Genomic DNA, 17,470 nt, shown 5'->3' on the forward strand with positions numbered 1-17,470 from the left:
CTCATTTCCGGCACTGAATGCCGTTGCATAAGGGCTGCGATCTCGCCAATGCAGCGGTCAGGAAACTCCCCGCCAAACGTGCCCGAAATGACACTTAGAATTTTTTCCGTTGCATCGTGCCCGATGTGTTTTTGGTTGGTTCCACCAAGAGGCAGCATGTAGATGGAATTAGGAGGGGGCCAAAGATAGATCGTTGTAGAATACCGGAGGTCACAGTGCAGGAGTGAGATGGAAAGTCATTGAGGTGATTCCCTGTGGTTGCAACTTGATCGATAAAGATGAAACTCAACTGGATGATAGAGCAGAGGGATTGCAGGAGAATGGTGTGATCAATGGTATCAAAGACTGCAGATACTTCAAGGTGGATGAGGAGAGATAGGATACCATTACATTAAGATAGCACCACAGAGAATCAAGCTTGGAATTGCAGGAAAATGGGCACAGATTTGGGAGGTGACAACATGGGCGGAATTCTCCGACCCCCCCGCCGGGTTGGAGCATCGCCGGGGAGCGGCGTGAATCCTGCCCCCCCCCCCCACCCCCGTCACCCGAATTCTCCGGCACTGGAGATTCGGCAGGGGCGGGAGTCGTGCCGCGCCGGTCGGCGGCCGCTTGCAGCGGCCCCCCCCGGCGATTATCCGACACGCGATGGGGCGAAGTCCCGCTGGTTCTTTGCCACTCCCGCCGGCGTAGATCAGGCTCGGGACCTGGTGGCGTGGGCGGGCTCGGGGTCCTGGGGGGGCGCGGGGCAATCTGGCCCCAGGGGGTGCCCCCACGGTGTCCTGGCCCACGATCGGAGCCCACCGATCCGCGGGCGGGCCTGTGCCGTGGGGGCACTCATTTCCTACGCGTCGGCCGTGTCAGCCTCTGCGATGGCCGACGTGTAGGTGAACCCCCCCCCTGCACATGCACGGGGATGACGTCAGCAGTCGCTGACGCTTCCCGCGCATGCGCGGACTCTCGCCGGCTGGCGGAGTCCCTTCGGTCCCAGCTGGCGCGGCGCCAAAGGCCTTCCACGCCAGCCAGCGGGACGCAAACCACTCCGGCGCCGGCCGAGCCCCTGAAGGTGCGGAGGATTCCGCACCTTCGGGGCGGGCCGACGCCAGAGTGGTTCACGCCACTCCGTCCCGCCGGGTACGGGAGAATCCCGCCCCATGTTCATGGGCAGATTAGCTGATTTGTTGCAAAGTTTGATAACGGCAGATTTGAAGTGGAGGGTGTAGTGCTTGAGGAAAGGGAACTGTTGACAATATTAGCTAACATCCTCTCTGGCTACAGGCAGAGAACAACAGTACTAGTAATGTTGTGCCATTGTTCAACTAGGGAGAAATCGATAGCCCAAGTAATTACAATTCAGTCAGCCTAACCAGTAGTGGGAAAATTACATAAGTGAGGGACTGTATAAATCGTCATTTAGTGAGAGATAGATTGACAAGACAGTGAGTATGGAAGGTCATGTCCGGCTAACTTGAATTAACCTTTTGAGGAGGTAACAATGAGAGTGTTTGATGTATTTTTGCAGCCCTTTTACAAGGTTCCATATGGTCAGAAAAGTTAAAATCCAACGGAAATGGCAATATGGATCCAAAATTGGCTCAGTGGCAGGAAGCAAAGGGTCAATGTCTGCTTATTTAAGTGGATGGCTGAATCCTCAAAGGTTCTGCAAGCCAATGACATCGTGCTTTGGTTTTCATGGCAAATACTTTGAACAATTAATTTATGGGATGCGGGTGTCACTGGCTGGACCAGCGTTTATTGCCCACCCCTAACTGCCCTTGAGGAGGTGATGGTGAGCTGCCTACTTGAACCGCTGCAATCCCTCCGTGACGTGTAGGTACACTCACAGGAGGGAGATCCAGGATTTTGACCTAGCGACAATGAAGGAATGGTGATGATATATTTCCAAGTCAGGATGGAGAACTTCCAGGTGATGGTGTTCCTAGATATCTGCAGCCCTTATCCTCCTAGATGGTAGTGGTCGTGGTTTTGGAAGGTGCTGCCTAAGTGAGTTCCTGCAGTGCATCTTGTGGATGGTACACACAGCTGCCACTGTTCATCAGTGGTGGAGGGAGTGAATTTTGGTGGATAGAGGTAGCATTAAAGAGGACTGCTTAGTCCTGGATGGCATTGAGCTCTTGAGTGTTGTTGGAGCTGCACTCATCCAGGCAAGTGAAGAGTGTTCCATTACACTCCTGAATTGTGCCTTGCAGATGGAGGACAGGCTTTGATGAATCAGCAGGTGAGTTCAACACCACAGGTTCCTAGCCTTTGACCTGCTCTGGCAACCACAGTATTAATATGTTTAGTCCAGTTCAGTTTCTGGTCAATGGTAATCCCCAGGAATTCAGCGATAGTAATTCAATTGAATGTCAAGGAGCGATGGTTTGACTCTCTCTTGTTGGAGATGGTCATTGGGTAGCAGGGTAGCATGGTGGTAACATAAATGCTTCACAGCCTCAGGGTCCCAGGTTCGATTCCCGGCTGGGTCACTGTCTGTGCGGAGTCTGCACGTCCTCCCCGTGTGTGCGTGGGTTTCCTCCGGGTGCTCCGGTTTCCTCCCACAGTCCAAAGATGTGCGGGTTAGGTGGATTGGCCATGCTAAATTGCCCGTAGTGTCCTAAAAAGTAATGTTAAAGGGGGAGTTGTTGGGTTTCGGGTATAGGGTGGATATGTGAGGTTGAGTAGGGTGATCATTGCTCGGCACAACATCGAGGGCCGAAGGGCCTGTTCTGTGCTGTACTGTTCTAAATTCTAAATTGAGGGCCGAAGGGCCTGTTCTGTGCTGTACTGTTCTATGAAATCTATTCTATTGCCTGGCACTTATGCGGCACAAATTATCCTTGACACCTGCCAGTCCAAGCCTGGATATTTCCCAGGTCTTGCTGCATTTGGACTTGGACTGCTTCAGTATGTGAGGAACCACGAATGGTACTGAATATTGTACAGTGATCAGCAAACTTCCCCACTTCTGATCTTATGATGGAAGGGATGGTCATTGATGAAGCAGCTGAAGATGATTAGGCCTAGGACGGTACCCTGAGGAACTCCTGCAATGATGTTCTGGAACTGAGACGATTGATCTCCAACCACCATAACCATCTTCCTTTGTGCCTTGAGGTATGACTCCAGCCAGCCAAAGCTTTTCCCCCTGATCCGCATTGACTCCAGCTTGGCTAGGGATCCTTGATGCCATACTCTGTCAAGGGCAGTAACTCTCACCTTACCTCTGGCACTCAGCTCTTTTGTTCATGTTTGAAAAAAGGTTGTAATGAGGTCAGGAGCTGAGATACTCTATAGCAACCCAAACTGAGAGTCTGTGAGCAGGTTATTGCTGAATAAGTGCTGCTTGATAGCATTGTTGATGACTCCTGCCATCACTTTGCTGATTATCGACAGTAGTCTGATGGAGATGGTAATTGGCCGGGTTGAATTTGTCCTGTTTCTTGTGGACAGGACATATATGGGCAATTTTCCACATTGCCAGGTAGATGCCAGTGTTATAGCTGTACTGGAACAGCTTGGCTAGGGACGCGGCAAGGTCTAGAGCACAAATCTTCAGGACTGTTGCCAAAATGTTATCTGGACCCATAGCCTTTGCAATATCCAGTATCTCAGCCATTTCTTAATATCACATAAAGTGAATAAAATTGGCTGAAGACTGACATGTGTGATGATGGGTACCTCCAGATGGGGCCCGGTCTGTCTGTGGTATGGGTTTGTTTGTGAGTTGTACGGATGTGTCTGTGTGTGTTTGAGGATATGTCGCTGTGCATTATGTTACGATCCCAGTTGATCTTATAACTGGTTGGGAAGATCCTTGGCTCAAAAGACTGTCAGCAGAATTCTCTGTCGGCGGGATCCTCCAGTCTGCCGGTCCGCCGACAGAGAATTCTGCTGACGGTCTTTCCCACGGATTTCCCGGCAATGTGGGGTGGCCACAATGGGATACCCCATTGGCCGGAGGACCCCACGCCGGCGAGGGCATGCCATGCTGGAAAACGCAGTTAGCGGGCCGCCCCATAACTGTTTTTTTTTAGAAAATATGGAGGAACAGAGTCAGGAAAAAAACATATATTAAACATGAAAAGTTGGATTATTATGCAACACTCCTTTACCTCCCCCCCACGCCCCTTCTTAGTTTAGCAAATACGCACACATTTAAAGATTAACATGTATTATAATGTACATCTCAAGCTCCAATGGCCTCATTAACACAAAAATTCATTTTAAAGCACAGAAGATGACTATGGTCAAATACACGCACTCCACTCTGAACCCAAGTTAGTGTCTGTGGATTTCTCCTCAGATCTCCCACCCACAGATGATGAACACGTGAGAGTTTCCAAACTCCACTCCCAAAAACATGCTTTAAAACCTTCTCCGTTACCAGCTGCTCTTCAGATCACTGTACTTGTTTTTTTAACCATTACTCGATGGTATGGCTTTTTTTTGTGGACGAGTCTGTCTGTGTACAGTTGTGTCTGTGTGTGTTGTAGGAATATGTATGTGTCTGTGTGTTGTACAGATGTGTCCATTTGTGTTTGTGGATGTGTGTGTGTGTACGTTGTATGGATGTGTCTGTGTTGTACAGATGTGTCTGTGTTTGTTTGTGGACGTGTCTGTGTGTGTTGTACGGACGTGTCTGTGTGTGTTGTGTACATGTGCCTGTGTTGTGCAGATGTGTCTGAGTATGTTGCGTGAATGTGTCTGTGTTTGTTGTGAGCATGTGCCTGTGTGTGCTGTGTGCATGTGTGCTATACAGATGTGTCTGTGTATTGTGTGGATGAGTGTGTGTAGTACGGATATGTCCGTGTGTGTGTGTGTGTTGTATGAATGTGTCTGTATGTGTTGTATGGATGTGTCTGTATGTGTTGTACAGATGTGTCTGTGTTGTTTGTGGACGTGTCTCTGTGTGTTGTACTGATGTGCCTGATTGTGTAATACAGATGTGCCTATGTGTGGTGTGCGGATGTGTCTGTGTACAAATGTGTCTGTCTGTCTGATGCACAATCAATTGTACAAAGACTAGAGTTGGATACAACTGAGGCTTTATTGCTCTAAGATGTGTGGCCTCCCACAGCAGCTGGCGAAATGGCTACTGAATGAGGACACGCATATTTATACTCTGCCTACTGGGCGGAGCCAGCAGGCAGGGACTACTGGCGAACCTGTAGTACAGGTCCTACCTTACATCACCTAATACAGGTGTAACAGTGGTTTACCACACTGTGTTGTAGAAATGTGTGTGTTTCTGGCTTTGTGTGTTGTGCGGATGTGTCTGTTTGTGTGGGCATGTGTCTCTGTGTTGTATGGATGTGTCTTTGTTTTGCGGATGTGTTTGTGTGTTGTATGAATGTGTCTGTGTTTGTTGTGAGGATGTGCCTGTGTGTGTTGTGTGCATGTGTGCTGTATGGATGTGCCTTTGTGTTGTGTGGATCTGTCTGTGTGCGTTGTATGGATGTGTTGCGTGGATGTGCCTGTGTGCGTTGTATGGATGTGCCTGTGTGTGTTGTACGGATGTGTCTATTGTGTGGATTTGTCTGTGTTGCCCGGATGTGTCTGTAAATACACTTTGGGCATACCCAGCGCTGGGGGAGTTTTGGAAGGGGGTAGCAAGGACGGTGACGAGGGTGGTGGGATCCAGGGTCAAGCCAGGCTGGGGACTCGCAATTTTTGGGGTTGCAGTGGAGCCGGGAGTGCAGGAGGCGAAAGAGGCCGGTGTCCTGGCCTTTGCGTCCCTAGTAGCCCGGTGGAGGATTTTGCTCCAATGGAAGGATGCGAGGCCCCCAAGCGTGGAGACCTGGATCAATGATATGGCGGGGTTTATCAAATTGGAGAAGGTGAAATTTGCCCTGAAGGGATCAGTACAGGGGTTCTTTAGGCGGTGGCAGCCTTTCCTGGACTTCCTGGCGGAACGGTAGGGAAATAGGCCGGCAGCAGCACGGTAGCATGGTGGTTAGCATAAATGCTTCACAGCTCCAGGGTCCCAGGTTCGGTTCCCGGCTGGGTCACTGTCTGTGTGGAGTCTGCACGTCCTCCCCGTGTGTGCGTGGGTTTCCTCCGGGTGCTCCGGTTTCCTCCCACAGTCCAAAGATGTGCGGGTTAGGTGGATTGGCCACGCTAAAATTTGCCCGTAGTGTCCTAAAAAGTAAGGTTAAGGGGGGGGGTTGTTGGGTTACGGGTATAGGGTGGATACGTGGGTTTGAGTAGGGTGATCATTGCTCGGCACAACATTGAGGGCCGAAGGGCCTGTTCTGTGCTGTACTGTTCTATATTCAATGTTCTAACCCGGGGGGGAGGGGGGGGGGGGGTGATTGGGTTTAGGGAGAAGTGTGTACATGGGTTTGTGGGATGTGGCGTGTGTTATCTCTTTCCTTTCTGTTGTTTGCTTTTTTTGTTTTCGATTTAGTAGTTGCTTTTGTAGGGGGGTAGGTGTTGTTCTTGGGTTTTTACAATGGTTATGCTGTTAATATTGTTTTGTTGTTTATATTTTGTGAAAATCTCAGTAAAAATTATTTTTTTTTAAAATCACTGTAAATACACAAGGGGTTAATGTAGATACACTAGGACACTAAATACACAAGGGGTTAATGTACATACAGTACACCTAGCTAGACACTAGAGGGAGCACCAGAGACATCATGACACAGACATTCAAACAATAGGCCAGTAAGATAGGACACGGCCAATGGGCAGTCATGACACACACAGAGGTGACACTACCACAGGAGGGCATTACACCAACCCATATATAAGGACATAGCACACATGATCTTCCTCTTTCCAGTGGAGACACTTAGTGAGTACACAGAGTTGATTGAAACACATCACACCCACCATGTGGATTGTAGCAGACTCTTAGTTAGTCTGAATAGCTATAGCAGGATTAACAGGAGAGCCGAATCCAAGTAGGAGAATCGTTAACAGTTTAATAAATGTGTTAAAGCTATCTCCAAGTCTGAACCTTCCTTTGTCAGCTTATGCTACGTCAAGAGCATAACACAACAGTGTCTATGTGTGTAATACCACGTGTCTGTGTGTGTTGTACAGATGGGCCTCACGGTAGCATGGTGGTTAGCATCCATGCTTCACAGCTCCAGGGTCCCAGGTTCGATTCCCGGCTGGGTCACTGTCTGTGTGGAGTCTGCACGTCCTCCCCGTGTGCGCGTGGGTTTCCTCCGGGTGCTCCGGTTTCCTCCCACAGTCCAAAGATGTGCGGGTTAGGTGGATTGGCCATGCTAAATTGCCCGTAGTGTAAGGTTAATGGGGGGATTGTTGGGTTACGGGTATACGGGTTACGTGGGTTTAAGTGGGGTGATCATTGTTCGGCACAACATCGAGGGCCGAAGGGCCTGTTCTGTGCTGTACTGTTCTATGTTCTATGTTCTATGTGTCTATGTGTTGTGTAGAAGTGTCTGTGTGTGTTGTACAGATGTATCTGTGTGTGTTATACAACATGTCTGTGTGTAGATGTGTCTGTGCGTTGTGATTATGTTGTTGGATCTTCTGAGTATTGTATTCATAATTCATTCTTTGACCTTGGGTATTCAGGAGCCAAGGCATCTTGATTCTCTTCAGCACATTTTAAATGTGCTGATATTTTCTGTGTGCAGTTATGTTATGAGGAAGTCAATGCCTTTGCAAAGCATGTTTCTGCTTCCTTAGCTGATCCTGTCAAGCTAACTCACAACATGAACAAATTTAACTTTGTTTTCTATCCTCAGCAAATAGCATGGTTGACATGGACCTGATGAATAACAGCATCGGGATTCTGGTGAGTGCTGCTGTGGACCTTCGCATCCAAGGGAAGTCCCTGAAACCTGCAGGTAGGTAAATCTGTCCAGTCATCCAGTTACAGTCACCTCTCCCCAGATTATCCAATTTTCAGCACTGAGTTCCCAATTAAATATTCTCCTATTTTTGTTTTAGTGGTTGGAGTGAAGCTGGACTATGAAGCGTGGGTGTCAAAATTTAAAATTCTAGCCAGTAACCAGACCAATCGAGACCAGTTGGAACCACGCAAGGTAACACAGTGAAGTTCATTACAGATTTCTGGGATGTGTTTTAACAGTTTGATATAACTGAATGACTTGCGAACCATTTCAAAGGGTAATTACATGTCAAGTACATTGCTTTGTGCATGTTTGTACATGTGAAGTTATCTATCTCTGTGTGTGCTCTGGGCATATATGTGACTGCGTGTGTGTGTTGTGTGGGTGCATGTTTATCACTAGAATGTATGTGTGTTTTATTAATTCCTTCAGGGTAGTGAGCATCGCTGGCAAGGCCAGCATTCATTTCTGATTCCTAAATTCCCTTGAGAAGGTGGTTGCGAACTCCCTTCTTTTTAGATTTAGATTTAGTGTCACGCCGAGTATTGTTCTGTGTAGCGCCCAGTCAGATCAGACAGTACATGAAAAATATAGAACAGACGATAGATAAACAATGTAAATACATCGACAGAGACATCGGGTGAAGCGTACGTTTGTGTAGTGCCACACAGTAGAGAGGATGCGTAGAGAGATTAGATCAGTCCTTAAGAGGGTCATTCAGGAGTCTGGTAGCAGTGAGGAACAAGCTGTTTTTGAATCTGTTAGTGCTTGTTCTCAAACTTTTGTATCTCCTGACTGAATGGAATTTATTGAATTCTTCCTGAATGTAGCTGGGAGGCATGCAGGCCTTTTCATGAGGAAATTAAGAGATAACAGCTGGGCTGAGTGTGATGTTGCATGTACACCAGACCAGATGTGGCTGGTAGATTTTCTTCCCTAAAGGGCATTTGTGAAACCCATGCTGCGGGATTCTACATTCCTGAGACTAAGTGTTGTCGCCGGGGAAGGATTTGTGGATTTACATGACAGCAAAACTGCCTTGTCCCTGGACCGATTCAGCGACCATTAAGCTGCTAGCACTGGCAACAAGTGGAACACAATCAGTTCCAATGAGAAATGGTGCTGGATTCGCAATTGACACTCAGGAGGCTGACAAGCTGCAGCCGCATATCCACACTGCACTCCCTACACACACCTCCCCAACCAACAATTTGGCAGCAAGGAGAGCGGCCCTGGGATTCCCGGAGGCCAAGCTTGTGACCCTCCAAGCCTCCGTGGAGGAGAGGCGGGCCAACCTGTACCCCAGCCCGGGAAGGAGGCTGCCAGCCGTTCGCTGTGCCTGGGTGCAGGTGGCAGAGGAAGTAAATGCTACAAGCAACACCAGAGGAAGTAGTGCTACGGCCTGCAGTGCCGTAAAAAAACTGCACAACCTCCTCAGGGTGGCCAGGGTGAGTAGGCAGCATGTGCCGATTGACCCTCATCCCGGTTGGGTACTTTAGTGAAGATGACTTGCAGATGATACTAAGATTGGTGGAGTTGCAGATAGCGAGGAGGACTGTCAGAGAATACAACAAAATATAGATAGATTGGAGAGTTGGGCAGAGAAATGGCAGATGGAGTTCAATCCAGGCAAATGCAAGGTGATGCATTTTGGAAGATCAAATTCAAGAGCGGACTATATGGTCAATGGAAGGGTCTTGGGGAAAATTGATGTGCAGAGAGATCTGGGAGTTCAGGTCCATTGTACCCTGAAGGTGGCAACGCAGGTTGATAGAGTGGTCGAGAAGGCATACAGCATGCTTGCCTTCATCGGACGGGGTATTGAGTACAAGAGTTGGCAGGTCATGTTACAGTTGTATAGGACTTTGGTTCGGCCACATTTGGAATACTGCGTGCAGTTCTGGTCGCCACATTACCAGAAGGATGTGGATGCCTTGGAGAGGGTGCAGAGGAGGTTCACCAGGATGTTGCCTGGTATGGAGGGTGCTAGCTATGAAGAAAGATTGAGTAGATTAAGATTGTTTTCGTTGGAAAGACGGAGGTTGAGGGGGGACCTGATTGAGGTCTACAAAATTATGAGAGGTATGGACAGGGTGGATAGCAACAAGCTTTTCCCAAGAGTGGGGGTGTCAGTTACAAGGGGTCACAATTTCAAGGTGAGAGGGGGAAAGTTTAAGGGAGATGTGCGTGGAAAGTTTTTTACGCAGAGGGTGGTGGGTGCCTGGAATGCTTTACCAGCGGAGGTGGTAGAGGCGGGCACGATAGCATAATTTAAGAAGCATTTAGACAGGTATATGAATGGGTGGGAACAGAGGGAAGTAGACCTTGGAAAATAGGAGACAGGTTTAGATAAAGGATCTGGATCAGCGCAGGCTGGGAGGGCCGAAGGGCCTGTTCCTGTGCTGTAATTTTCTTTGTTCTTTGTTCTTTGTTCCTGGAATATTATGTGGTGCTTACTGGAACACCGTCTGGTGCTCACCACACAAATGCTCCGGTACGTCAGGTGGAGGTAGGAACTCCCAAGTGGGTGGAGGATTGGAGGGAGGGCTGACCACAGGGTTTAGCTGCCGGCCAAATGGGTTTCGGGCTTCTGGAACGGATAGTCACATCGATTGTGGAGATGCAGTCGTAAAGCCAGGGACTGCATGAGGGGTTGGCAGCGAGCATCCAGCACCTGCATGTGCAGGTGGCGGAGTGCAACTGCGTGCAGGAGCAGGAGGTGGTGCCGGCCATGTGTGCCACCCACCAACACCGCATGGGTGGTGACCACGGTGGAGGCTTTGGGATGAGGGTTTTGGCCATGGATCAGCATGTCCAACTCCTGGGGCATTATGTGCAGGTGGTGGCCGAGGCCCAGGACAGGTCTGCCTTAGCACAGGCAACCATGTGCCAGAGCCACCTGGACATGGCAGTGGCACTCCAGAGCGTGGCCCAGTCACAGCAGGCCATGACTGACAACTGCGGCGGCATTGCCCAGGCATTGGCCGTCATGGCACAGAAGCAGAAGAAGGTGGCCCTTCCTAGAAGGAGATGGCAAAGTTACTGGCTGATGTGGCTCAGTCACAACGTGATGTGGCGCAGTCCCAGGTGGAGGTGGCCCACTTCCTGTGCTCAATGAGCGAGAGAATGCAGACCATGGTCGTCGATACAGGTGTCGGGACTCCAGGACTGGCAGCGCCAGGTGGCGGGGGAGCCTCAAGGGACAGCTCCGCTGGTACCCCCATCCCATGCAGTAGCCTAGGGTACTCCGAGGGAGCAGGAGGTGATGGGGCACATGCCAGTGTCTCCCGCGGGGGAGGTGCCAGAACACCGCAGAACCTTGGACTACCCCCTCCTCTCCTCCTGTCCCCGGTGCATCTGGTGGATAGCAGGCAGAACAGTGCAGCATCACGCCATGTTGGACACCCGAGCAGCAGCCAGGCCCGTCCAGGCCCTGTCGCCCTAGAAGACAGCCACCAAAAGGAACCCTGGCCGCAGGGCAGGAATCACAGCTGGCCGTCTCCACTCCTCATGTATCATCTGGAGATTCACCTAGACGTAGCGTTAGGGACCGTAAGGCCAGAAAAGTAGGCACCTGTTAAGTTGGCACGAGTGCAGGACAGAGTTTAGTGATACGGACTAGGGCAAGTTTCTGTGTATATGTTTTCACATGAAACACAATGTTACAACCTGCCTTGGTGTTCTGTCAGAAGGGTGTGAGGGGTGGGTTGGTCTGGGCTGGCCGCAGAGGGGGCAAGGATTGGGGCGGCAGAATTTGCGGATTGGCAGACGTGGGTGGACTAGGCTCAGGGACCGCAGTTCAGCCAGCGCTCACCGCTCTCGTATCCCACCCCCATCCCACCATCCCCCCAACCATCTCCACCTCCGCCACCCCAGAATCGATGGGACTGTGTGACGGAATGACCAGCTCATATGCAGGGATCTCCTCAGTGGGCGTTGTAAAGTTCTACTGTGGGCAGGAGCCAGACGTTGTTAAATTATGCGGAGCACCAGAGCTACTTAGAGCAGGTCATCATCATCCTCCATCCCATGGACCTGACCCTCTGTTGCTGCAAAACCTCGGCTGGCGACCTTTGGGAGGAGGGTATGGTGGAGGGTGGGGGGGTGTGGGGGTGGGGGCACCCATACGGCTGGTATCACTCTGCAGAACCAGGGGCCAAGGTGTGTGGTCAGTGGGGTGTGCAGCAAGATGGCTGCCTTGCAGGCATTCGGTCCATGCCTGGGCACCCCTACAGTCAAGTGGAAAGTCACCCAGCCCCACGCCCATGCCCCATTCACTGGTCGTCCCGCCCACCCCAGCTGGCCCTGGCATGCCTCCCCGCCCCCCACGAGCTAGCCCGGCCGGTGTCAGGACCGACACTTTCTTCTCCCTCATCAGCCACGGTGCTTTTACTCGATTTTTAAAAGCATAAGTGAACCTTGCCATTGGGAATTCACCTTGGTGGAGGCGGGAATCCCGGAGGTCCTGGAGAATACCTGGTCATGCCCACTAATGATATGGCAACAGTGTTTCCCGTATGTACAGAGTGGAACATATTGATGCCGCTATCGAGGCACCGTTGAATTGCGATTTTGCGTGAAACTGGGCACGCCACGGTTTTGGCGTCAAAACCGATTCTGCACCCAATCGTGTTTCACGAGTCCAGTCTCAGCTGACAGAGATTCCCGCCCATGAGTTTTACAACAATCCAGTAGCATTATGGTAATTATTACAATTACCAGTTTGTTGCAGTTTTATTTAATTAATTGAAGTTAAATTTCCCGGGTGCCAGGATACAATTTATATTCATGTCTATCGAACATTAATCCAGGCCTTTGGATTATTAGTCCAGGAACCCATCTATTTTGCTCACACCGACCTGTTTTGGGATGTATGTATTGGAATCTATGTGTGTATTTGGATTGGAATTTATGGGTCCATGAGTGTGGGTGTTGGGATGTGTGTGATCCTTATGCTGACCCCCTGCCCTGTTATTCAACAGTGTATATGTCAGTAGAAGACCTTATACTGACCCCTGGTCTATTATTGAGTTCTTTGTCTCCCAGTACCCAATTCCGCTGACGTTCTTTTTTTCACAGTATTGTTTAGTTTGTGTCAGCATTGTTCAGGTTTGATTTAATCCTGCCAGGATTTGTTGATATGAAAGGTTGAAGCTGTTAATTTTGAAGTGCTATGACAGTGACAATGGGTACAGTCGATGAAAATGCAACCAGAGAGATAAATTGACTTTCTCCTATTATTTCTTTGCAGTGCATGCCATCTTCTGACTGTGAGATGGACTGTGACATTAACAGTGAGGTGGGTATGAAGAACTTTTGATTCTAAATTATTGGTACAGTCTTGGCAGTTGCCAAAACAGAGCTACGATATAGCCAGCAGAGTTTTAGAAGAGATCATTTTATGCAGAGGAAGCAGCTACTTGATATTTAAGGCGGCCAATGGACAGAATCTGAGGTTCACTTCTCTGCTCTATTCCCAGTCAGCTGATCTCAATCAGACTGGCAGTCTGGGTAGTTTCTGTTGGCCTCAGTACCCAGAGTTTGAGGTGGACAAAATCAGCTTCTGGCTGCTCACAATGTTTCTCAGTGGTTGTGGTGTGTAGGCTTTTGTTTGATGACAGAATTAAGAAAGTTTTGCATCTAACCTTTGCATGGTTGACTGTCCAGGCATCTCCAAAGCCTCTCCACTGTCATTCAGCTGGTGGCACTGCGCTCATGTGAATCTATTCTTAACTATATAATTTTAACCAGAGAACTACTTGCAATGGCATCTCTTGTGCTGCCGCATCATTCACTCTGGTCCCCAAATGTTCCATCCTTGACCCTTTGCATGCTGCCCCTGAACTTGTATATTTCTCTAGTTCCTCTCCTATCTTCCCTCATGTCTCCTCGGAGCTCATGTTATCCATGAGACCTACCTCCTGCTCCCTCAATCCTACTCCCACTAAACTGCTAACCACCTAACTTATTTTGTAGCAACCATGTTAGCTGATATTGTCAAAAGATGTCTCTCCTCAGTTACTTTCCTTTCGCCTTCAAATCTCCCGTCATCACCTCCCTCCTCAAAAATTAACTCTTGAACCCCTATCCCATCTTCAACCTCCTTTAGCTTTCCAAAAATGTTGATAACTATATTGTCTCCCAAACCATGTGCATCTTTCCTGGATCTCCATGTCTGAATCCCTCAGTTGACACAGCACCAAAATGGCTGGTATCAGAAGTCACAAATAACATTTTCTGTGGAAAAAAGCAAATACTGCGGATGCTGGAATCTGAAACGAAAGGGAAAATGCTGAAAAATTTCAGCAAGTCTGGCAGCATCTTTAGGGAGAGAAAAGAGCTAACGTTTCGAGTCCGATGACTCTTTGTCAAAGCTGTAACATTTTCTGTGACTGTGACAAACGAAAATATTCCCTCTTCATTCTTCTTGACCTGCCAGCAGCCTTTGATGTGGCTAACCACATCATTCTATCCCAATGCCTCTCCATTGAGTTTGCTCCCGCCTGGTATCCATCTAATTATAGCCAGAGTGTCACTTCCAATGGCTTTTCTTTCTATTCCACACAGTTATCTCTGGGACCTCAAGCATCCATCCTTGGCCTCCTCCAATATCCCATCTACATGTTGCTCCTCAGTGACATTATCCAAAAGTTCAGCGTGGGTGTCCATGCATATATTGATAGTACCCAGTACCTCACCTCTGCCAAACCCCACCACAGTCTCCGCAGGGGGGTGGACTTTAACCCCCCAAAATGGTCAAGGTTGCATTGGGTAGGAGGCTAAAAGTCTGAGTCCTAGCCCACTGCCATTTCAACTTTAGAGTTCTATCCAACTCGGTTTCCCAGGGGAGCACAGATAATTGGATCCAGAAAATAAATGCTTTTCAGTTACCTGCTGAATCCAGTGTAGCTTCCTCACCAAACCCCACAATCTGACATCCCCCATCTCCTCTGATCTATCTCCAATTTTCCTCCATACTCACCAAAGTCCCTGTCATGCAACAATCCCTCCCCCTCCCAAAGGCCTCTGTCTATCCCACCTCACCCTGTCTTTAATAGCTCAGGCCTCTGATTCCTGCAAACCAATTCCCAACTCCCCCACACTTTAGTCTCTGATCCCTCAGACCTCAAATCCCCAACCACCAGCCCTGGCCTTTAATTTCTCAAGACATCAATCTCCAACCCGCCATAAGACCACAAGATGTAGGAGCAGAAATAGGCCACTTGGTTCATTGAGTCTTCACCGGCATTCACCAGCATTCAATGAGATCATGACTGATCTGATATGATAATCCTCAACTCCACTTTCCCACTTTATTCCCATAGCCCTTGATTCCCTTACTGATTAAAAAGTATGTCTATCTCAGCCTTGAACATACGTAATGACCCAGCCTCTACAGCTCTCTGAAGTAAAGAGTTCCACAGATACACTACCCTCTGAGAGAAGAAAATCGTCCTCACCTCTGTCTGAAATGGGCGACCCCTTACTCTGAAATTATGTCATCTGGTCCTAAATTCTCCTTTAAGGACACAAGAACATAAGAATTAGGAGCAGGAGTAGGCAATTCTGCCCCTCGAGCCTGCTCCACCATTTAATATGATCATGGCTGATCTGATCTTGGCCTCACCTCCACCTTCCTGCCACTCCCCATAACCCATTATCCTGCTACTAATTAAAACCTATCTATCCCTCCTTAAATTTGTTTAGTGCACTCTGGGATAGGGAATTCCACAGATTGACAACCCATTGAGTGAAATAATTCCTCCTCATTTCTTTTTTAAATCTGCCACACCTTAGCCTAAAACTATGGCCTCTCATTCTAGAATGTCCAACGAGCGAAACTTCTGCTCCACATCTACCATGTCAATCCCCTTTAGCATCTTATATACTTATATATCTCCTCTCGTTCTTCTAAATTCCAGCAAGTATAGGCCTAACCTGCCCAATCTCTCTTCATAACACAAGTCCTTCATAGAATCTCTACAGGACCATAGAATCTCTATGGTACAGAATGAGGCCATTCGGGCCATTGAGTATGTTCCGGCTTTCCGAAAGAGCACCCTACCTGAGCACACTTCCCAGAGAAAAGTAAACAAGCCTATCCAACCTCTCTTTTAACTTATTTGTTCTATCCCAGGCAACATTCTGGTGAACCTTCTCTGCACCCGTTCCAGTGTAATTACATCCTTCCTACAAAGTGGCGATCAGAATTGCACACAGTTCTCCAATTGTGGCCTCACCAAAGTTCTATACAACTCCAACATGACCACCCTGCTTTTGTAATCAATGCCCCGATTGATAAAAGCGAGTGTCCCACATGCCTTTTTCACCATCCTATTAACCTGCCTTCAGAGATCTATGGACAAACACGCCAAGGTCCCTTTGTTCTTCGGAACTTCCCAGTGTCAGACCTTTCATTGTATACTTTCCAATTATTAATGTTCCCTACTCTTGTACAATTCCCTCATGTAATATGATGTGGAGATGCCAGTGCTGGACTGGAGTGGACACAGTAAGAAGTCTTACAACACCAGGTTAAAGTCCAACAGGTTTGTTTTGAATCACCAGCTTTCGGAGTGCAGCTCCTTCCTCAGGTGAGTGAACCCACCTCTTCACTCACCTGATAAAGGAGCTGCGCTCTAAAAGCTAGTGATTCAAAACAAACCTGTTGGACTTTAATCTGGTGTTGTAGGACTTCTTACTAATGTAATATGACGTTCATTACGCTCTGTCCCTTCCTTTCATTATTTGGTAACAATTAGCCTCATCATTAACTTCCACTCTTGCCTTCTCCTTATGCTTTGATTTTTTTAAGTTCTCATGCAACTGAACCTCTCCGACTATTCAATTTAAAGCCCTATCTACAGCCCTAATAATTCAATTTGCCAGGACATTGGCCCCAGCATGATTCAAGTGGAGCCTCTCCCTACGGAACAGCTCCCTCTTTCCACAGTACTGTTGCCATTGTCCCATGAATGTGAACACATTTCTCCCACACCAATCTCTGAGCCATGCATTTATCTCTTTAATTTTATTAACCTTATGTCAATTAGCTTGTGGCTCAGGTAGTAATCCAGAGCTTATTATCTTTGTGGTTCTGCTTTTCAATTTATCACCTAGCTGCTCGTATTACCTCTGCAGAGCCTCTTTCCTCATTCTACCCATATCGTTATTACTTACATATAACATGACAACTGGATCTTTCCTTCCCACTCCAAGTTCCTCTGCAGCCGAGATGCGATATCCTTAACCCTGGCTCCAGGAAGGCAACACAGCCTTCAGGACTCTCAATCCTGGTGACAAAGAATAGTGTCTATTCCCCTAACTATATTACCTCCGACTATGACTAAATTTCTCTATTTTCCCTTGACTTGAATGGCTCTCTGTACCATGGTGCAACGATCAGTTTGCTCATCTTCCCAACAGTCTGGGTTCTTGTCCACATAGGAAGCAAGAATCTCAAACATGTTGGACAAGGGCAGGAGCTGAGGATCCTGCAACCCTACTTCTTGGATCCCTCTATCTGCCTCAGCCGAAGTCGCAACCTCCTCTCCCTAACCACTGACCAAATTCAAGGTTCTGACCAATTTCTGAAGTTCAGACTCCAGTTCATTAACTCTGAGCCAAAGTTCCTCAAG

The 17,470-nt window shown here is 48.4% G+C and overlaps 1 protein-coding gene across 1 annotated transcript in view; it reads left to right on the top strand.

Moving 5' to 3' along the window:
* The window catches only part of LOC119973771 (voltage-dependent calcium channel subunit alpha-2/delta-2-like), a 979,537-nt gene that overhangs the window by 839,891 nt on the left and 122,176 nt on the right, over positions 1–17,470 (top strand). The window contains exons 26-28 of the mRNA XM_038812195.1: positions 7,725–7,826; positions 7,930–8,024; positions 13,084–13,131. Coding sequence (XP_038668123.1) covers positions 7,725–7,826; positions 7,930–8,024; positions 13,084–13,131 — 245 coding nt within the window. The remainder of the gene's footprint in view (positions 1–7,724; positions 7,827–7,929; positions 8,025–13,083; positions 13,132–17,470) is intronic.

The sequence above is a fragment of the Scyliorhinus canicula genome, chromosome 11 (assembly GCF_902713615.1).
Source record: "Scyliorhinus canicula chromosome 11, sScyCan1.1, whole genome shotgun sequence".
Taxonomy (NCBI): Eukaryota; Metazoa; Chordata; class Chondrichthyes; order Carcharhiniformes; family Scyliorhinidae; genus Scyliorhinus; species Scyliorhinus canicula.